This window comes from Solanum verrucosum, unplaced genomic scaffold, assembly GCF_900185275.1.
Source record: "Solanum verrucosum unplaced genomic scaffold, falcon-dt-bn FXZP01000261.1, whole genome shotgun sequence".
Lineage (NCBI taxonomy): Eukaryota > Viridiplantae > Streptophyta > Magnoliopsida > Solanales > Solanaceae > Solanum > Solanum verrucosum.
In genome coordinates this window covers 4,628,111-4,651,370 of record NW_026019969.1, presented here as the reverse complement: position 1 = coordinate 4,651,370, position 23,260 = coordinate 4,628,111, and the positions used below count along the sequence as shown (strand labels likewise).

Below are 23,260 nucleotides of genomic sequence, written 5' to 3'. Positions count from 1 at the left end.
CTTCTAGAACAGTCACATTCTCAAAAAGACGGAAAACCTTTTCAAAAAAAGCTAAGGAATTTGTATTTATGACGGGTTTTCGTGTTGCCTTGCTTTTTCTTTTTTGATGACAAGGAAAATCCGCAGCCGCGGTACCCTTTGGGTGTGCACAGGGTAAAACCCCCGCTCCTATGCAATAGCTCGCAAACCACATAGGAGAGGTAACCCGCACTAGGCAAACCTGGTGCGATGAACTCGACCCAGAAGGCAAACCGCGAAGGCAAGGGGTTTCGAACTTGAGACCTCCAACATGGAAGTCCCAAGCTCAAACCACTGGGCCACCCCTTGCCTTAGTTGTTTTTCACTAACCGAAAGGCCTTATATTTGTGGAGACGTTCATTCCGCAATAAAAAGATATTTTTCTAGTACTAGATGTATAAAATTATTAACTTTGGGACTAAATTCTCATTCCTCTGATTCTGACGTTATTGTTTATGGCGGAAATCATCGTCAATCTCGAAGAGGAATCTGTCGTTGGGTGGAGAGTATAGATATAACAATATCAAAATTTGAATCAACTCTTAATGTTGAAGCAACAATTGGAAGGAACAAGATAAAAGATTGTTTCCATTGAAGTTGTTGAGTCGTTCTGTATTATCTTTTGGTGATGATGTATTAATTATAATTTTTTTAGTATAATCAATTTATGTTTGTTGATTTTAATGAAAAAAATTTGGAAATGTAAGCTTCACACAACAATATAATATATATAAATAATACATAAAGTAATATATAATAATAATATAAAACATCAATAAATAAAAATAAAAAATACAATTCTTGAATAAAAATCAACCATACTTATGAGATATGTTAATTAATTAATAAGATATATATTGATAAATATGTACATATGTAAGGAATATTTTAGCCTTAAAAAAAAATTAATTTTCTATTTCTGCTTCTGGGTTTTTTAAAAAATTTCTTCCCAAGCAAAAAAACAACTTCTACTTCCATTTAAAAATCAATTTTAAGAATTTGTCAAATACTTAATGGACTCTTAATAAGTTTCTTTTGAAACTATTAAATCATTTCTAATGTGAACAATTTTCTTCCTTCAATTGTAGTAATAAATTAAGGAAAATTTACATAAATATACTATATTAAGAAAATATTTGGTATCATTTATAGCAATGCCATTTTTTTTTTCACTTGATTACTTTTAATACATTTATAATACAATTTTAAGACATATTACAAAGAACAATTTATAAAACACATAATACAAGTTTTATTGATGAATAATATATTTATCACACATTTAATACACTTATAATACAATGTGTCAATTTCTTACCAAACAATCATAATATATTTTAAAACAACTATAATAAAAATATATCGCATACATAATTCAGTTTTAAAACATATTGCAGATTTATCATAATATTGATATATATTGCTATAAATAGTAATAAATAAAAAGTATTGTTAAAATTAATAATTATTTATTGAAAGGTACATATTCAAGTTATTTTTCTATAAATTAACTCTTTTAAAACTTGCAATTAAGAGTCTGTTTGGATTGACTTAAAAAAGTAGGATAAGTTTTAAGTCAAAAGTAAAAAAGTTAAACTGAAATGACTTTTAAATCAAAATATAAAAAGTAGGGGAGACCTACATTTGATTTTTGATTTATTTTAAATCATTTTAAACTTATTTTAATTTTTTATATATATATTTGTCAAACACTCCAGAAGTTAAAAACTAATTTAAAAGTAGATTTGATCAACTTTTAAGTCAATCCAAACGCCCTCTATACAAACTACTCCCCCATCTCATTTAATGTAAGGTAGTTTGACTCGACACAGAGTTTAAGAAATTAAGGAAGACTTTTAAAACTTGTGGTCCAAAATGAATGATAGAAATTTGTGTGACTGTAAATCATTTCATTAAGGGTAAATAGATATTTTATAGTTAAATTATTACTTAATATAGAAATATGTCATTTTTTTTAGACTGACTAAAAAGAAAAGTAAGTCACGGGACCGAGGGAGTATCATATATTTCATAATATTATCCATATAGTTAAACATTTCTTTAAGAAGAAGAAAAGAAAAATAATATAATTACGATGACAAAAATAATCACCATTCATAATAAAATATATTATATTATTTATGATGTATTAAAAATACTTCACCAATGATCATTAATAGTAAAAAATTTCCTCAAATCTCCCATAAAAATAAGTTACTGATAAACCAGAAGACAAGGGGAAGAAGAAGTCACATATGGAAACATCTCCAAGGTTGTCAAAGCAGGTCTTCCGACAAAGAGATAAAGGGCCGAAGTGCAAATTGGATCAACTTGAATGATTGGGCCACTCAGATTGAATGATTGGGCCACACAATTAGCCCAACACAAAATCACCCATCCGGATTAAAATGTACAGCTGTAAATAAAAGAAGCTTCTAGCATAGATTTAGAATATTCTTTCTGTTAGTTTGTTACATGCATAGCCAATAGGAAATGAACAACTATTGTATAGGTTTTATATTTTCTTTATTCACAGACTTGTATATATCTGGGTGTGGATTGTAGAAGGAATACAAGAAGAAAATTTCCCAAATCAGTCTCATTTCTAACATGGTATTAGAGCATTGATCAAAATTCAATCAACAATTTTCCTTGTTTTCAATCTTCATCTAATCATCCATGGTTGATACAACATCAAGCGTTGAGAGCTCTGCTGGAAATACAACCGGCTCTAGCAGCACTCCAGCTATGGATTCAAATCATCCATACTACTTGCATTCATCTGATGCACCTGGAATGGCAATTGTCAACACTCCTTTTGATGGTAGAGGATATCAGGGTTGGAAGAGGTCTGTCCTTATTGCTCTTTCAGCTAAGAACAAGTTGGGATTCATAACTGGTCTTCATTCTGTTCCTGCATCTGATTCTTCAGATCTGCAACCTTGGAGTAGATGCAATGACATGGTGACTTCTTGGTTGCTCAATTCACTTTCAAAGGAGATCGCGGACAGTGTTATTTATTCAAGGACTGCTAAGGATCTGTGGACTAGCTTAGAGCATAGATTTGGTCAATCTAATGGTGCCAAGCTTTATCACCTGCAAAAGGAACTCAGCAGGTTAGTTCAAGGGAATTCTAACATTGCAGGATACTTCACTAAACTTAAGAAATTATGGGATGAGTTGGACTCTTTCAACTCCAACGTTAGGTGCACTTGTGTGTGCAATTGTGAAGGAAAACAAAAACTGCAGAAGTCTATGGATGATGAGAGACTGATTGAGTTTCTCATGGGATTAAATGACACTTATAGTCAGGCTAGAGGAAACATTTTGATGATGAGCCCCCTGCCCGACATTAATCTTGCTTATTCTCTCATTTTGCAAGATGAGAATCAGAGGGAAAGTTATATGAGCCCATTCATGCCCTCTGATTCCTCTTCATCTTCCTTCATGGCGGGGAATATCAACCAATACAAAAGTAAACAACCCCAGAGGTTTCAAAACTCATCACAACAAATTGGAGGGCCTGTTCCCAGATCAAACAATTTTCAACAATCACAAGGTAGTTTTCCCAGATCTAACAACTTTCAGCAATCACAAAAGGGACCAAGGCAATTTCAGAAATTTAAAGGGAAGAAACCAAAGTATGATCCTAATGCTATTTGTACACATTGTGGGAAGACTGGTCATGTGGATGATAACTGCTATCGGTTGATTGGGTTTCCTGAGGATTTCCAATTCACACATGACAAAGGACAGCAAGGTCAAATAAGGGGAAATGGAGCAGTGATCTTGGATGAAGCAGAGGATGACAATTATGCTGCCACTGGAAATATTAATCAACATTTCAACAAAGGACAGGTTAACTTTCTTATGCATGCATTCAAGCAGATGAAAGTGGCAGATACACCAAGAAACACAACCAATCCTGACATCAATGCTAATGCAGTAGCTGGTACAATGTTGAAATATTTTGGATCATGTTTTTCTGTTTTCAATTCTAACACTTGGATAATAGATTCAGGTGCTTCCGAACATATGTGCTTCAATCCTAATTCTTTCAGGTCTTTGTCTCCTCTTACAGTTCCCATGAGTATTAGTCTCCCTAATTCTCAATCAATTCAGGTCACACATATAGGGACTGTGTCAATATTCTCTGATCTAACATTGCATAATGTTTTGTATGTCCCTAGTTTCAAGTATAATCTCCTATCAGTACACAAAGTGTGTACTCAATTCAATTTTTCAGTGTTTTTCACCTCTCATCGCTGTTTGATGCAGGTCCCTTCAATGAGGAACCCTCAAGTTTTTGGTGAAGCTAAGGAAGGTCTCTACTTGCTAGAACCTAGTCCTATGGAGTCTAGATTTAAGGATAATGTCTTTGAGATACATCCACAGTTTTCCAATTTGTCTTCCATTTCATTACCAGAATCTATTTCTTTTCCTGTTTGTTCTAATGCACTTTCAGATGTAAGATTATGGCACATGAGACTTGGGCATTTGCCACTATCATCAATGAAAAATATCAGTTTCATTTCTGTTCCTTCTACTGTTGATTGTTTTTTGTGATATTTGTCCCCAAGCTAGACAATCTAGACTTCCCTTTCCTATCAGTCAAATTTCCACCAATTCTAAGTTTGAGCTGATTCATGTAGATACTTGGGGACCATACAAGGTTCCTACTTATAATCATTACAAGTATTTTCTCACTATTGTTGATGATTTTACTAGAGGTACTTGGACCTTTTTGCTGGCTACTAAAAGCAATGCCCTTACTGTTTTACAGTCATTCATACTCATGGTTGCTAGACAATTTGATGCCAAGATAAAAATGGTCAGATCAGACAATGCTATGGAATTGGGAAGTAGTGAATCAGGTTCACAATTTTTTGCCTCTCAAGGAATAATTCATCAAACCTCTTGCGTAGCTACCCCACAACAAAATGGAGTCGTAGAAAGAAAACATAGGCATTTACTTGAGATAGCCAGAGCCCTTCTTTTTCAATCCAAAGTACCTATGTCTTTTTGGGGTGAATGTATTTTAACAGCCACTTACTTGATCAATCGATTGCCTTCTAAAGTTCTTGGAGGCAAGACACCTTATGAGCTCATCTTTAACAAACCACCTGTCTACAAGTTCTTGAAGTGTTTTGGGTGCCTCTGTTATGCTAATACTCTAGCACATGGAAGAGGGAAGTTTGATCCAAGGGCTAAAGGGTGTGTGTTTTTGGGTTATCCTAATAACCAAAAGGGTTATAAGTTATTGGATTTACATACTAGAAAAATTTGTGTGTCTAGAGATGTACAATTTTTTGAGCATATCTTTCCTTTTTCTTCTGATCAACCAGTTTCTCCTATCTTTCCAGCTCATCCCACTTCTCACCCAGATCACTCTGTTTCACAGCCTGCTAACATACTTCCTTCTGAACCCCATAGTCCTTCTTCCTCTCCTCCAATTTCACCTGTTCCAGCACCATCACCTATTTTAGATTCATCTAGTCCTTCACCTTCTTCTACTTCCACTCCTTCACCTCCTATTGCTCCTCTTAGAAGGTCTACTAGATCTACTTTGGGAACCCTTCCTTCTCATCTTCAGGACTATGTGTGTAATGCCATCATTCTCACTAATGTCACTGATTCTTGTTTCACCTCTCCAATGGACCCTTTTATTAAGCCTGTTCATAGTCTCTCTATTTCAAATCAATCTATTATTCATTCAGTGTCAGATATTATTGAGCCTACCAACTATCTTCAGGCTTGTAGACATCCAGGTTGGACACAGGCCATGGAAGATGAAATAGCAGCACTACACACTAATCACACTTGGGATGTGGTTTCTTTGCCTATAGGTCGAAAGGCTTTACCTTGTAAGTGGGTGTTTAAGGTTAAGCGACATGCTGATGGTTCATTGGAAAGACTGAAGGCTAGATTAGTAGTGCGGGGTGATATTCAAAAGGCCGGGATCGATTTCAATGAAACATTTTCCCCAGTGGTCAAGATGACCACAATTAGGTGCCTACTGGCTGTAGCAGCTAAGAAACAATGGGGTATTTCTCAGTTTGATGTGAACAATGCCTTCTTACATGGTGATTTACAAGAAGAAGTTTATATGAAGTTCCCTCCGGGTATCGACCCTCCTTCTCCTAATCTAGTTTGCAGACTCAAAAAATCACTTTATGGGTTAAAACAGGCCTCCAGGCAATGGTATGCAAGGCTTGCGGGTGCTCTGAGTTTCAAAGGGTTCATTGCTTCCTTAAATGATTATTCTTTGTTTTTTAAACAAAGAGGGGACCTTATCACCATTATTGTTGTTTATGTAGATGATATTCTGATCACCGGTGATGATCTTACAGGGATTAACGAATTGAAGTTGTTCCTTCATTCTGAATTTAAGATCAAAGACCTTGGTTTTCTACACTATTTTCTAGGCATGGAGATAATTAGAGAGCCACAGGGCATCATTCTTAATCAAAGAAAGTATACCTTGGACTTGTTGCAAGAGTTTGATGTCTCTCATCTGCCTTCAGTATCTTCTCCACTGGATCCATCTGTGAAGTTAACTGCAAATTCAGGAAGTTTCATGTCAGATGCTACTCTGTACAGACATATCATTGGGAAATTAAATTATCTAACACATACAAGACCAGATCTTTGCCATGCTGTTTTGGTTCTCAGTCAATATATGCAACAACCATGTCTTGTTCACTTTGAGGCTGCTTTGAGAGTAGTCCGTTACCTTTTGGAATTTCCAGATCGAGGACTGTTCTTCTCTTCTACACCTTCATTTTCACTGAACGCCTTCTGCGATGCAGATTGGGCTTCATGTCGTGATTCACGACGATCCATTAGTGGATTCTTTGTTAGTCTTGGAGGATCGCCTATTTCATGGAAATCCAAGAAACAAGTATCAGTTTCCCTCTCATCTGCGGAAGCCGAGTATAGATCCATGAGGAGATTGGTGGCTGAGCTAACTTGGCTCACACGATTACTATTAGATCTCTCTGTTCATCTTTCTCTTCCAGTGCCGGTGCATTCAGATAGTCAGGCTGCCATACATATCGCAAGAAATCCAGTGTTTCACGAACGCACTAAACATGTCGATCTCGACTGTCATTTTGTCCGACAACAATACATGGCAGGTCTCATTTCTCTCTCATTCGTTCCTTCAAAAGACCAACTCGCCGACATCTTCACGAAATCACTTTCAGGCCCATTACACCATGCGATTCTTTCCAAGATGGGTGTGACTAAGATCCCCTCCATCTTGAGGGGGGATGATAAACCAGAAGACAAGGGAAAGAAGAAGTCACATATGGAAACATCTCCAAGGTTGTCAAAGCAGGTCTTCCGACAAAGAGATAAAGGGCCGAAGTGCAAATTAGATCAACTTGAATGATTGGGCCACTCAGATTGAATGATTGGGCCACACAATTAGCCCAACACAAAATCACCCATCCGGATTAAAATGTACAGCTGTAAATAAAAGAAGCTTCTACCATAGATTTAGAATATTCTTTCTGTTAGTTTGTTACATGCATAGCCAATAGGAAATGAACAACTATTGTATAGGTTTTATATTTTCTTTATTCACAGACTTGTATATATCTGGGTGTGGATTGTAGAAGGAATACAAGAAGAAAATTTCCCAAATCAGTCTCATTTCTAACAGTTACTCCTAATATTAATGAATTGTGAAATTTTATTCAACCATATAAACATTGCAATCGGAAAAAGAGTGAAATGTATAATCTGATAAACAGATGGTACAAATACTGAAACGCAGAAAAATCTCACCACTCTCATGGCTCTGCTATCGTCGAAATTGAAAGGAGTGGTAGTATCTCTGCCGGTGCTGCTCCTCTCCGGCGCCGCCTTTTCCGCCGTATTATTCTTTTTTCTTTTCTTCACCACCACCGTCGGTGGCGGTGGTGGCTACAGATCTGGCAACGGAGAACAGATCTCGACGTCATCAGAGTATATAGAGTGGGTGAAGAAACATAATTTTTGATGGTTTGACCACTAACATTTTTAACATAAATGGAATTTTACGGGACATCTATATACATATATAGCCAAGCTAACGTGACATGTCTCAATGAACCATCATTCCTATTTATCTATTATCTTCTTCTTTTTTAGAATTTTTAATTTCACTTTTATATATAATCTAATACAATAAATGTATAATTAAGCCTACATAGTAACCACAATTGATTTTTATGACCTTTCTTAATTCATCATTAAAAAGACAGCATTATTGTGAGCAAATGTCAAGACCGTTTTAATTGATTTAAAACCTCCACACAAAAAAATGAATGTTAAGATTAATTCTTAGCATTTATAATAAAAGACTTTATTTTTCTTTCAGTTACAACATAATTCTACATTACTTAATTGTAGAATTTGAAAGATTTCTACGTCATTAAAATTTGAAGACAACTATATAAACATAATACAATATACATTTACTATCTCACTTTTTGCATGAATCAATATGCAGAAATAAATAAACAACAAAAAATAAGTCCAAGGAAGAAGACCATAACAATTCAAGATTATTTTGTAATCTCAAAGCATGAACATTACTATTATCTTGTGTTCTTGTAGAAATGTTGGATCAACAACACATCATATTACATGAATAACTCTTCCTTGATCACCTTTCAAGATATCATTCAGGTAATATAACAAAAGCAATCATCAAGCTTCTGCTAAGTATTTAAAATTTGATTGACATTGGTGAGTGAAGCAAGAAGAAGAAAAGAAACAAGAATTAAAACTTGTGAAGAAATTTTAGCCTGAATCTACAAACGGTTAATTATATAAGTAGAATTTTCAACTCAAACTCTTGTATGAATGTTGATTTTTCTTCTTAATTATGTTCTATTCATATTTTCATTAAAATTCTTTGAATTTGTATGAAAAAAAAGGATAATACTATATGAAAATATTAATATTGAGGAGTTTTACATAAAATTAGGAAGAGACAAAAAGAAAATATGTAGAGTAGTGAAGGAGAGAGAGAAAAATGAAAAGAAACAAAGAGTGATAAGAAAAATAGAGATATTAAATAAAAGAAGAAAAAAAAAAAGGCTCCATATATATAATATTGCAAAAATTAAAGTTTAATATACAAAGAATAATTTATTTATTTTGTTCCATATATATAACTCTTAATATGTTCTTTCCCTAAATTTATATTTTGTTCCATATATAAGTCTTATTATGTTCCATATATAGTCTCCCTAAATTTATAGAGAATAATAATAAATTATTTAAATAGTAGGAGATATTATTTAAAAACAAACAAAAATAGAGGTGGTATTTTAATTTTAATTCATTATAAGGAGAAAAATAAAGAAAATGACTTCAGTTTTGAGAGAAAACTTTGGAAATACAGGTTGTAAATAAGAAAAGCACAAAATTAACGTGTTAAGAAAAAGGAAAAAGAAACTAAAATGAAAAAGAATGGCATTAAGGAAAAAAAAAAGGACTACCACATTTTGAGAATTTGATTGTATTAATTCCTTTTTATTCTATTTCCTTTTTAATTTATTTCATGTTATATAAAATTCATACAAAATAAAATATGATTAGATGCATACAAATATAACTAAATTTTCACAAATATACTTCACAGAATTGATAAATACTTGTTATATAGTATTATATAACAAAATAAATGAAAGATATGATTTAAAAAATATTAGTAAAGATTTAAAAACTAAAATTTGAAGACATTATACGTCACAAATTTATTAATACTATGTGTAGTATTTATAGAACAAGAAATTATAAATAAAAATATTTATATTTGTAATTCTTGAATAATTTGATGAATAAATTTATTTTGGTATCTTACGAAATTTATATGGTAAGTTCATTGATGTTTATAATTTGTATAAAATTAGTTTATGGAAGAATGATGTAGTACCTTTTATAGGCAAAAGAAAAATGATATTTTTATTTTATTTTATTGGTAATGTTGTCTTGATTAGTACCCTTTTTTCGTTTTCATTTTGTATTTAATGTGTTTTTTTTGTTCGATATCTATATTGAAGTTCGAATAATTCGAATTTAAGTTTGTAGAGCCCATTTGTATTTTTAAAAAATTTGTAAGAAAAATGCTTATGCAGATGTAAGGACATAAGTTCATTCACATATTTCTCGCTCACATAGATTTTATAGCAAACAATTAAGAAAGGAACTAGAGGTACACATAATAAAAATAATCATACACTATATATTTCATAATATATCTTCTAAGTAATTCACATTTACTAATCAACTCAAATACATATCGTTTAAAAGTTATTTTATTTTCATGAAATAGAGGGTATAATAAATTTAAATATATTTTTTACACCGCGCGAAGCGCGGACAATTCACTAGTTAGGATAAATTAGGTAAAGAGAAATTTCTTTCACTAATCTCTCACTAATATCATTACTTTAATTATGCTTTCTTATTTCTTTTTGATATAATTGATTTGATTTTGATTTTAATTTTAATTTTATTTAATTTTTTTAATTATAGTACTATATATCTATTAAAATTAAATACTGAGTAAATATTTAAGGAAACATTATGAAGTAAGGAAACTCATTTACCAAATTTTAAAGATTTGACTAGAGCTGTCAATATGGGCTAGCCCACCCCATCCAGGCTAACCCATACAGGCTTTGACATTTTATGGGTCAGGCCGGGCTAGCCCATTTTTGGTGTGGGCCAGAAAACGGTCGGCCCAACCCACAAGTACGTGGGCTACAGGCTTGCTGGGCCAGCCCACTTTTTTTAATTTTTTTTTTATATATAATTATTAAAATAAATTATAAATTATAATTTAAAAATATTATCATAAATATCGACAAAACAATATTACATCATGTTAATGTTACTACTTGTTAATCAAATCCACAAATAAAATTATCTTTATAATATATATTAAGGTTTTTTCAAATAAAAGTATAAACATATAAATAGAAATATTAACCTAATTGTTTTGTCACATTAAAACACAAAAAATGTGACAATATTCCAACCATAAAAAAGTTAAAAATAAACTCCTTAAAAATGAAACTTATGGCGTATCCAACACTTCATGATCATTTTCATCAAGCATATCTGAATCAGCTTGTGGCAAGGTTGTCTTAACATCTTCATTTTTATCTGCAATTTATATGCGGTTTCAATTAGTTAAATATTAAATAGATTTTGAGTTTGGATTCTCTTTAATTTTAAATTTTAATATTATATTATATTTTTTTAATTATTTTTATTTGGCCCACGGGCCGGCCCTACCTATATTTCTCAAGCCCCACAAATCAGCATGCTTATTCAGGCCAAGTTAAAAAACCTTTTTCTTAAATGGGCTCCAAAAATCTTAGCCCAGCCCTATTAAATCCCGGGTTAAGCCAGACTGGCCCAACAAGCCTAGCCCATATTGACGGCTCTAGATTTGACTCATCTTCATTACATATCCTCACTATTTTTTCAATTGCATATATTTAAATGAATGATACGTGTTATTTAAAATTTAAATAATTAGATTAAATTTGATTTATTATGCTTTTTAATCATAATTAAAGGATAAAATAGGAAAAACTCACCAGGTTAAGAGAAATCTCTTTCACTAATCTCCTCATTAATATCATTACTTTAATTATGCTTTCTTATTTCTTTTTGATATAATTGATTTGATTTTGATTTTGATTTTAATTTTAATTTTATTTAAAAATTTAATCAAATGAAATCATAAATATCTTTACAAATAAATTTAAAAATACACATTAATAACTCGAGAAACTTAGATTATTAAGGACCCTTTGGCGCACAGGTCAGGTGTTAAGCTCCAAAGTTGGAGAAATTTTCAGCAAAAATGGCTCCAAAAGTTATCATGGTAAGAGAAATTATCACCCCTTTGCTTAATTTGTACTCATAAATTCATCAAAAGCTCAAAAAAATAATTTTTTTGGTTCGTTAATGGTTATTGATTAAGTATTTGGGGAATTTGCAGGTAGCAGAGAAGCCTAGCATTGCTTTATCGAATGCCTCAGTACTATCTGGTGCTCAAGTGTGATTCTTTCTTTCTGGGTCTTCAAAATCTTGCTTTTTTTCTTCTTCTTGTGGTTCAGTCTGTTTCTGATGTGAAATTTTATTTGTAAAGAACTGTTTTTTATCACTTCTCATATGCTTGCAAGTTTTTGAATATAGTGTCTGAGCTAAGATTTTTATTAACCCGGAGTTCAAAATATGAAGAAACTGAAAGGGGGTTCAATGTAATTTTTTGTCCTCCGCCCTACTTGGCTCCGCCCTTAGTTGGATAGTCATAATTGTTGATATGCTGAATGTGGGGAAATACATGACTAGCTATATATGCAAGGAAGAAATTTTAGGGGTAGTTTAGTTTTTAAACTAGTTTTTTCGTATATACATCAAAATTCAGTCAACGTTCCTTGTTTGAGAATGGTAAATAAACAAATTAGGAAAAAAATATAAAAGGCGCTGGAGAAGTTAATTCATTTTTTTATATATAGAGACAGAAAAATAAGGAAATCAATTATGGAAAAGAAAAATAATTTCAACAAGAAACTACCAATTCATATAGTTTTAGAAATCCTTACTTAAAAGGTATCTGATTTTCAATGTCTCCTATAAAAAATAAATATATTTACCCCAAATTTTAATTTCAAAGCAAAATATACTTCTTGAAGAAGAACCCGAAAGAAGAAAAAGAAACACAAAGGAAATTTAGGAGAATGGGCACAGGGAAGAAGAAAATAGAGATAGAGAAAATTATAAAGGAAACTTCTAGAATGGTTACATTCTCGAAAAGGCGGAAAGGACTTTTCAAAAAAGCTAAAGAATTTGAATCCATGACGGGTTCTCGTGTTGCTTCAATTGTATTGTCACCCACAGGAAGGCCTTATACTTGTGGAGACGTTGATTATGCTATAAAAAGACATTTTTTTAATAGCAGATGTATGGAATTATTAATGTCAGACATGAATTCTCGTGATTTTAATTCTAATTCTAATTTTAATTCTAATATTGTTATTTATGGTGAAACTTCGGGATCAAAATCATCTTCGATTCCAAAGAGGAATAGTCTCCGCAATTGGGTGGAGGGTATAGATGTTGAACAATGTCAAAATTTGAATCAACTCTTAATGTTGAAGGAACAATTGGAAGGAACAAAAGAAAAGATTGCTTCCATTGAAGACGTTGAGGCGTTTGAAGCTTTGTTTGTTTAAATGTTTTTAACTTATTTGATTTATATACTTGTACTCTATTATATATTAGTAATAATTATATTGGTATTTTTGTTTAGTATGATCAATTTAATTTTATTTATTTAAAGAATGTTGTTGATTCCATAATTTTCGAAAAGTTGTGATTTGATTGAGTTTAATTGCAAATTTGAAACTGTAAGCTTCACACAGGGTAATGATTGTAACATTGAGATATTACTACAACAAATAACAATTTAGCGCACATTACTTAATGCTAATAATATAATTCATGCTATATTATATTTAGCGATAATAATAAATATATATTTATAAAACACTTTATATAAATGTTATCAAGATTTTAGTAACTCTATCATAGCATTAGTCGTGCAAATTTTTTATTTAGATCCTCACCATTAAAATACTTCATTATTATTAATTGTTCACTTTTTCTATTTGAAATATTACATGTTCAAATAGAAAATGTGAACAATTGATAATTAAGGTGTATTTTAAAAAACCTCACATACTTGATAATTCAAGTATAAAATTTTTAAAAAATCAAGATAACTCAACTATGTTTTTGATCATTTTTTTTTGTCTTACTCTTTCAAGTCGTATGAAATCACTAGGCTATAAGACATTATTGTAAAATTTGGATTATTTCTTGATTTGTGAGTGTCATTCTTGTGCAAGAGTCATGTTAATCTTCTTTGTATCGTTTCAATTTTATAGATTGAGAAGTTGAAGCTCCAAAAACTTTAAAAATACAAATAATTGTGGCCACACTTGAAACTAATACAAGGAATTACTATAAACATAAATTTAACTAATTTGAGATCATAATGAGGTTCTTTCCAATTTCATTGTTTTATCGTTATTTTTTTTCAATGTATTTGAAATTTAATAAGTTTCTTTTGAAACTATTAAATCATATATAGTATGAACAACTTCTTCCGTCAATTGTACTAAATTAACTCTTTTAAAGCTTGGAATCAATTTTGCGAACTAACATATATTTCATAATATTATCCATATAGTAAACATTTGTTCAAGAAGAAAAAATATATATAATTACGATGAAAAAAAATCATGATACATAATAAAATATATTATAATATTTATGATGTATTAAAAATTCTTCACTAATGATCATTAATATTAAAAAGTAATATTTTTTTAAAATCTCCCATAAAAATAAGTTAACATTTATTCAATTCCTATATGGACATGTCCTCCCATAAAAGCAAAAATGATTTGTGATATTTTATTCAAACATATAAAAGTTGCAATCGGAAAAAAGAGAGTGAAATGTACGATCGGCTAAACAGATGGTACAATAGATCGAGAGCTCACAGTTGTGCGCCATTATTGAACTACAAAATCTACAAATACTGAAACGCAGAAAAATCTCACCACTCTTATGGCTCTGCTATCGTCATCGTCTAAGGGAGTGGTAGTATCTCTGCCGGTGCTGCTCCTTACCGGCGCCGCCTTTTCCGCCGTATTATTCTTCTTTCTTTTCTCCTCACCACCACCGTGTAATTGCCCTGTCCCTCCAACCACCGCCGTCGGTGGCGGCGGTGGCTACAGATCCGGCACCGGAGAACGGATCTCGACGTCAACAGAGGATATAGAGTGGGTGAAGAAACAGATCGAAGGTAATGGGCTCCATATGGCGGATAATGTGCTGCGCAAAGGGATCAACCCTCGTACTCGCCAACAACAGCTTCAGGATTTTGTTCAGTATGAAACTTCCTCAATCTATTTTTCACACTTTCCTCCATGCTTGGATTAATATGTGATGTTGTGCGTATGGTGAAGTTTAAGTATTTCACACTCAGCTTGTAGTGTAATTGCATTAAATTATCAAACATATTTTTCTAACTAAAATACTTTTTTGTATAATTGAGGATTTTATTGCAATTATACTACAAGGTGAATGACCTGTGAAGTTTTGATTGAGTTGTTAAAATGGTCATGCCTTTATTGTGAATACTTGTAAAATCTGTAATTTGTAGAAATTCCTGGCAATTGTTTGGTTTTACTTGAAGTTTGTTTCCTCTCTTGTAGTACTAGGTGACACTGGTTAATGTAGAAAGATAGTGAGATGAAGAACGTTATTCATGCTGTTTTAGTAATTTGTTCCTGACTTCTGTTTATGAGGGTATGGTTTTTGCTTGAGGAACATTCCTATTATCTATTTAGTTTAATAAGATATGCAATCTAGAAGGGAATTAATGTATAATTTATATGATGAGTGCTAGTGATGACAGTCTTTGATCTCGAAAAAAATAAAGATATATAAATTGCTTCGGTAGGGGAATTGAGAGAAAGAAGGTAATGTGTCGTAGGTTCCATTTTATTCTTCCCCATGGGGCTGGTTGTTGATTAATAGAAGGATAAGTAGATGATTAAGAAGACACTGGTACTGTTCATAAATAAAATTATCTTATTTTGTCAAATCAAGAAGAATATGATTAAGAAGACATTGTGCTTTGGTAAGTGTTAGTACACTTATTTTGTAAGTTTTCTCTTTTATGGTTTCACCATCCTCTCCCTTTATATTATTTTCCTTGAAAAGAAAGAAAATGTGCTTTTAGTACTCTCAGTAATAAACATGAAACTAGGCTCTAACGAGAAATAAATATTTTATTACAGTTTGAATTTCTTCATATGATTTCATCACCCTTGTTTTTCTTTTTCGTTATGGAAAGATAATGCATAGACCCCAACTAGCTTGGGAAAGAGATATAGTAGTTGTTGTGGTTGTTAAAAAAATAATGCGTAGACATATTTGGTTCAGTGCATGGCCAGGAAATGGAAATTGTTACTTAGGTGCTTTCCTCTTGTATGCATCTGAAGTGTTGATCAAGTGCTATTGTTAGTAGCTACTCAGCAGTAGCTCTGCTTGTCTATTATAACTTCTCTGTCTTTTTTCAGGTTCAAGGGCATATCACATTATGAAGGAGAACCAACAAATAATCACACTGCCCTTCCTTGTCCTGGTGAACTCCTCGTAGAACAACACCATAGCAATTATGGAGAGCCATGGGCAGGAGGGAGGGATGTTTTTGAATTCCTTGCAGAGTCAGCCCATCTAACCCCAAATGCCCAAGTTCTTGAGATTGGATGTGGGACTCTTCGTGTTGGATTACATTTCATCCGGTATCTGAACCCAGAACACTTCCACTGTCTTGAGAGAGATGAGCTTTCTTTAATGGCTGCATTCAGATATGAGCTTCCATCTCAAGGCTTATTACACAAGCGTCCCCTTATTGTTAGAGGTGAAGACATGGATTTCAGTAAATTTGGATCCGGAACTATGTATGATCTGATATATGCAAGTGCTGTTTTTCTTCATATCCCTGATAAACTTGTTTGGGTTGGTTTGGAGAGGTTAGCTGCTAAATTGAAACCTCAAGAAGGTCGAATCTTTGTGTCACATAATATCAAGTTCTGTTCACGATTGGGAGGAGAAGAATGCACAAAGAGGTTGAATGATTTAGGGCTAGAGTATATTGGCAAGTTTACACATGATAGTTTGCTATTCAATCACTATGAAATTTGGTTTGGGTTTAGGAGATTCAGAGCTTGAGGTCGTGTGGTTGTTTGAAGACCTAGTGTTCTTGCGTGTATTGTCTAAAGCTATTGTGGAACTGCATTTGAAGGCACGCTCTTGCCTACACATTCTTTGCTGGAATTCTGGCACGAAATAGATCTTTGTAGCATTTGTGTGTAAGAGATGCTGCAATTTCCCAAAATGGAGGTGGATCATCATTTACATAAAGCTAACTCCTAAACTTGAAGAATCGAGCATTAGCTGCAGAGGCTGATCATGTGATGAAGAAACAATTTCACGCAGACCAGCTGATATATGAAACAAGGTTGATCTGTATCATACCTGATTTGTAACTTTTGTTGTATCTTGAACTTCTAGTTGTAGCAGGCTTTTTCATTATCTGCTATGTTGTGCATTATTTCAGTCACCACTTATGAAACAAGTGACTATTTGTTATTCTTGCTTCTAGATTTTGTTCAATGCAATTTAGGATTATTGTCCATTTTCCATCGTCAAGTGATTTGGAGATGTCCCTTTCTGTATCAACAATGCAAATGATTTTGAGATTCTTGGCATGTGGCATTTGCTACTCGAATACTGTATGGATCACTTGTTAGTGATTCTGATCTATTTCATGACCTATTAGAAGTTGAGGGTGCTCTGGTGGAGTCTTCAGACCACTTTTTTTGTAAAATGATCTGCGATTCTCCCAACAACTGCAGGATATTTCTCATCTCTGAATATGATTTGCTTGATTCAACAATTTTCAATTTATTATTCCTCATTACTTTCTGAAAATCAAAATTCAGATTCAAAATGACAAAAAAAACTGAGATGCGCCTTCTTTTGAGGTGTCCTGGTCATATTTTCACTTGTTAAATGTAAAGTACATGATACTTCGCCTAACATCTGAGAAAAAACTCGACAAAACTGAAAGGGATTCATTGCTTTAGCCATATTGTTAATAGAAAGCAACAATGATGCAACTAAAAAGGAACAGTTGCAAGAAATTAGGCCTCCCCAAAGGGAGGATTGAAATTATTTCGAGAAGTATGATCCTCGTATCTTGAGGGTAAGACAGCTCCGTGTGATGGTAGGCTATCTATTACATCAAGTAGTAAGCAAATCCAAACACCTAAGCACTAAAAAAGTTACCAGAAATCATTTTCAAATTATTGAAAACTGAGATGTCTCAATGCCAATGGACAACCTTAAAACAAGACTATCATTATATGTCAAATCAAAAAGTCAAAATCTCCATATCAGAAACCAAACGCGCAGCATTTCAAGTAAACAAACTTGTATTGCAATATTTCCTAGTCATTGTTCCGCTCATAGTGTTGTATAAGCACATCTATCTCAACTTCTATATTGAAGACATCTTTTGGGGGAATGGAGTGAATCTATTTGTAATGCTGAGAGGCTTCCATTACCACCTTGTCCATGAACTGGCATTTCTTGTCAAATCCCCACCCTGGGTTGCTCTGTAAGATAGATAATTGTCAGATATTACAACACAGTTGAAACATATGAAACAAGCGTCCAGGTAAAGGATGAAACAGTCACAAGATATCTTTCTCTTTTAGATACATGATTAATTTAAGAAAAAACAAACAACTAATCTATAGAACTAACTTAGGATTTTCAAAGGAGCCAAAGACCTTTGATATAAAAATGAAAAAAAGAAAGATGATAATACATAAACAACATACCAAGTGTAATCCCACAAATGGGGAAAAGAAAGATGATAGTGACTGATAATATTTGAATTGAACACTATAAAAAAGGTCTGTAGTCCCATAACATTCAATGAAAAACTTCTTCCCACAAGAGCAACATATCCAGAAAGCACTATCAAGTATATTAGAAATCATGGGTTGTTGGTACTAGTCTCATTTAAAGAGGGATAGTTATTCTTTTATAAGTAAATAGAAGACGATAATAGTCATTTTGGGGGGGGGGGGAGATAACCTATCTATACATGACACATTGTAGTAAATTTTCCAATTGCGACATTTTACATGGCAAGTTTAAGACCACACAATTCAAAGGACTACACACATCTTTAATTTAAGTGATGACGTTTCATACTGTTTTGTACTAATTATGATGGGATATCCCTGCAATACACGTAAATAGAGACTAGTGACCAAATAAGAAGAAGATTGATTCCCTCATTTTGCAAGTCAGTTTTTCATTTCTTTAATGCTGAGAGAGAAATCTTTCATTCTTAGACCAGTTTTCTATGTCTTAATATTCAGGTAATGAGGTTTCATACTGTTTCATTCTTATTAGGCTTAAAATATAATTAAAAGCAAATGAATGTTTGATAATACTTGACCTGTAGAGACAGAACAGCACGCTCTGTGAACCGCTTTACTGAATTGGGTGCACTTTCTGGAAGAGTTTTTGCTACTCTTTCCAGCTCTTGTTGCTGTTGCTTTGCCGTTACTCTATCGGGCCCACTGTAGTAATCAACTATCTCTTTCATAAGTGGGACAGTCTCCATAGTTTCTTTGATGACTTCCTGCAAGGAAAAAATGGATGTGAAGTCAGCTAAAGAAGATGATCAACAAAGAAAAAGTTACCGAGAGATTAACTGCTTCATTTTTTATGATCATTAAGTCGAACAATTTCTTTCCTAAGTGGCACAGTGTCCAGACTTGACTGCAATGAAAACAGAATTGGGTGATTCTGCTGGATCTGGAGCTTATAGTACTATTAAGGGGAAAAGGTTATTTAGAGATCGCTTGGTAGCTAGCAAGGAGGTAACCTATCCATGTATTAATTTCTGTGCAAGTTATACAACATCTTGTAGCTAGTTATGAAGTTAGTTATCCATGTATAAAATTAATATGACGGTTGGTTTGCAATTAAGAAACTCACATAACTAATACATGTAGAAGTTATGACGGAATTGGTGTATTATCTTATGCAGGGTAGAAGATGGAATAACCAATACCTGCATAACTATCACTTGCATAACTAATACCTGCACAATTCTAACCAGCTACTAAACGACTCCTTGGTGTTGTTAAGAGCCATTGTTTTGTTGCTTAAGGGATGTGAAGCAACGGCAATCGTTTCATGGGTGAAGACATGCGGCGCTTCACGTAATTGTGTATTTTAAAGCAATAACATAAAGTGATTCACGCGCGAAACAGTTGGTTCTCTAAATCTCAACTTAGAGGGGTTGACTCATATCATTGTATATTGGATGCTAAAATTAGTTATTTTAATAGCAATTTGATTATTATAGAACTAAATTTTATACATAAGATTTTTTTAGAAAAAATCCTTATATTATGCTCTTCACCTAAAAAAAAAGGCTTCCCGTTGTTTCTCCCTTTTCACTCCAAACCTCATGGACCTTGTTGCCTGTTTGCGCTTTCTGTTTACAGAACTGTGGTCATTTCATCGATGTTGACGCGAGTAAGGGAAGAGGCACAACTTGAAGCTACCTTGTGGGAGAACCAAGGGATGAGCAATAGCACTAAAGGCAAATGTTCTCTTAATTTCATAGCACAAGGTTTACTTCTGTGTATGAATCGAAGTTTCCAACTGTGACAGATTGTCCCTATTAGGGGATTGCTTTGGCCCATGAAGTCTGAATATCCAATTAAGAAAGAAGTTTAAATTGACATTTTTAGTTGATCCTTCTTTATAGGAAAACCAGCATAAACACTTCCATAATAAAGCTTCATCTAAAAGCATAAGACTTTTGAACCTGCCACTATACAGTACAATCCCCAAAGGTTCAGGAATGTAGAATCCATAGAACAATCACTATAACTACATGTACTTAAATCCTTCTTTAGTCAATGGATTTTCATTTGTTAAGGCGTCTATGCATGGATCTGTATACTACTATAGATTCCACTGATAGCTTGGTATCGCTACAACCAGAAACCTAAAGAACTTGTGAGGTTGTCAGACTAACATTCATATAACCACATCAATACTAGTGTAGTTCATACATCAGGCGCACCAGTCTCTCTTTCTCTCCCATTTCCATGAAATCCACTATTTTGCTGTAGAGGGGTCGAGGCATAGCATTGGCCTTTTTTCTTTAATAAAGAGTAACAATATTGAAAGTTATTCACTAACCAAAGGGCCATCACCTAGGCTTAATTTTTGCATATAGGACTAATACTTTAAGCATAAAGTGCAAGGTGAAACTTTAAAACTGGAGTTGAGATAAAAGCACTAGATTCGTGGGTCATATGCCATGAATTGTCAACGAGAAATTGATTAAGTCCTCTCTAGGTTTATGAAATTAGCACAATTAGAGACATCGTACCGTACAATGTTGATCAAACGTCCTGGGCATACATGAAGTGTAAAAGCATAAAAACAATGAAGATCTTACAAGCACATAGTGCAAAAGATAGATCAAATCACAAATAGAGGAAAATACGATATGGTTTAAGAATCTAATATCATGTCAGGTAAGGTTTAGCAGGATTCAGCAAGTATAAGATCCTTACAAGTTCGACTAAACATAGCTGAGGTAACACAAATATAGCAAATGGTTTATATAACAGAACGCAATATGACAAAAGCAGAAGCAAGTTAGATCCCGTTTTACCTCCCACTCTTCTTGATCCTTAATCCCTTCATATGCCATGAGGAATGGCTTCATTTTTTCAAGAGCATCACGAAGAGGAATTGGAGGTGTCTCATCAATATCAGGATTGCTTTCAAAGTCTCCCATCAGGTACTCTGGTTCACACTCTATCTGCAGAAAAAAGTTACATCAGAGAACTATATAAAGCAACTGAAATTACTTGGATAAAATGAATCTTTCAACAAGCCAAATGTTACCATCATGTTAGTGTGAAGGGCCTCTATGTAGGTATCATCCATGGGAGAAGGCAACACTCTGGCACTCATTTCTTCAAAGCCTTCAGCCAATGTATTCATACCTTCAGGTCCAAGCTTCTGAGCCAACTTCTCCCCATCAGCATCATCACCTAGATAAAAGCCACTCTCCAAACTACCATCTCCTCTCTCCTCATCCCGACGACCTCTTCCTCTTCCTCTTCCCCTTCCCCTTCCCCCTCTGCCTCTCACCGCACCACGACCACCCCTCCCTCTAAAACCTCCTCCCATTCCCCTTCCACCACCAACATCACCATCACCATCACCATCACCATCATCACTTCTTGACAATATCCCTACAGCCTTTTTTACTGCATCCTCCCTACTCAACCTCTGGGGAGGTGGACTGCTCGCTCTCTCCCCTGAATCTGCAACTTTCTGCTGCCGAGGCCGGAGATGGCGATTCTCTTCCTTAGGCTTCTCAGAGACAGGAGAAGCCGTTTGCAAGGGCTTCCCTCGCCCCGCACCAGTCAAAACTGATATTACACTAGAAGGGAGATTTGAATCATCTCTCGGTTTCGGAGCATCAGAAGAACTAGAATTTGAATCAGCTGTTTCTTCTTCCTTCGCGAAGAAAATGGGTTTCCTCAGTGGCTGCTGCTGCTGTTGTTGTTGCTGTTGCGGCTGAGGTAGTGGAGAAAATGGACCGATCCCACCTCGGCCACGGCCAGCAGGAGGATTAGGGTTATCGACAACGGAGTAAAATGAGGGAACAATTGGGGACGAAGGTAATGGTTTACCTCGACCTCGTCCATGTCCAGTTCCAGAAGGAGTAGTAGGAGTCGATGATTCCGGTTTGGAGTCTTCGGATGCGGATTTTCCCGGACTGAATCCAAAGTTTGGGAAATCGGAACCTCGTCCCCTGCCTCTACCACCTCCGCCGCCGCCGGAGAAAGTGGAAAAAGCGTAAGCCGGTGAGGCGGTGGTGGGTCGGCCAATAGAGCAGTGAGAAAGCTTGCTTAAGCTTCGTCTCATTTCTTGTGAAGTAGTGTTAATGAGATCCCAAAGGGGAATGGTGCTACAGCTACTTCGTCTCCAGCACGAGGGTTTAACGACCCGGCATAAAGTGTTTCAAGTGATAGTTTTGGGTTTAGATTTTGTAAAAACAAGATTCTACTAGGACTACTTCGTAATTTCAAGTATTATTATTATATTTTAATAGAAGTTTGTGGTTTGCTAGTTTAGATTAGAGCACACAAATTGATTTTCGGATAACTCAATCCCTTAAATTTTAATCAATAAAATAAAAGTTCATATAACCAATCAATTTCATTATTATCAAAATGTCTCCTGATTATATTATGAAAACAGATTTCATAAAAAGTGTTTTCTAGTATTTAGTTTGTCAATAAAAAAATATATTTTTCAGATTCATAATAATACTAGAAAACAAAATACGTAGTAGACTGATAACGTTGTCGGATAATGGAGTCATTTTTTCGCCGTTGATAGATTAAACATAGAAAATGACATATTGTTATTTTAATTAGTAGTGTATTTTGATTGGACCAAACACATCCAATTTCTATTCATTTTTCTGAAATTATCCTCCCTCCTTTGTCACCTTACA

The 23,260-nt window shown here is 33.9% G+C and overlaps 3 protein-coding genes and 1 non-coding gene across 4 annotated transcripts; 2 read left to right on the top strand and 2 right to left on the bottom strand.

Annotated features, from left to right (window-relative positions):
- Window positions 1-12,773: 12,773 nt before the first annotated feature.
- On the top strand, window positions 12,774-13,268 carry LOC125816223 (MADS-box transcription factor 23-like). Its single transcript, XM_049495805.1, has one exon. The coding sequence runs from the start codon at window positions 12,774-12,776 to the stop codon at window positions 13,266-13,268; it is 495 nt and encodes a 164-aa protein (XP_049351762.1).
- Window positions 13,269-13,896: 628 nt separating this feature from the next.
- Window positions 13,897-14,002, bottom strand: LOC125816930 (U6 spliceosomal RNA). Its single transcript, XR_007442253.1, has one exon. It is a non-coding gene; the product is annotated as a U6 spliceosomal RNA (small nuclear RNA).
- Window positions 14,003-14,496: 494 nt separating this feature from the next.
- Window positions 14,497-17,311, top strand: LOC125815866 (uncharacterized). Its single transcript, XM_049495428.1, has 2 exons — window positions 14,497-14,993; window positions 16,191-17,311. Exons 1-2 carry the CDS (start codon window positions 14,671-14,673, stop codon window positions 16,843-16,845), a joined length of 978 nt encoding a protein of 325 aa, XP_049351385.1. The 5' UTR covers window positions 14,497-14,670; the 3' UTR covers window positions 16,846-17,311.
- A 498-nt stretch (window positions 17,312-17,809) lies between these two features.
- LOC125815832 (uncharacterized) lies at window positions 17,810-22,757 on the bottom strand. The gene is made up of 4 exons (XM_049495390.1): window positions 21,634-22,757; window positions 21,398-21,547; window positions 19,151-19,336; window positions 17,810-18,293 (listed from the first exon to the last, which is right to left on the bottom strand). The coding sequence occupies exons 1-4, from the start codon at window positions 22,663-22,665 to the stop codon at window positions 18,213-18,215; spliced, it is 1,449 nt and encodes a 482-aa protein (XP_049351347.1). The 5' UTR covers window positions 22,666-22,757; the 3' UTR covers window positions 17,810-18,212.
- Between the last annotated feature and the right edge of the window lie 503 nt (window positions 22,758-23,260).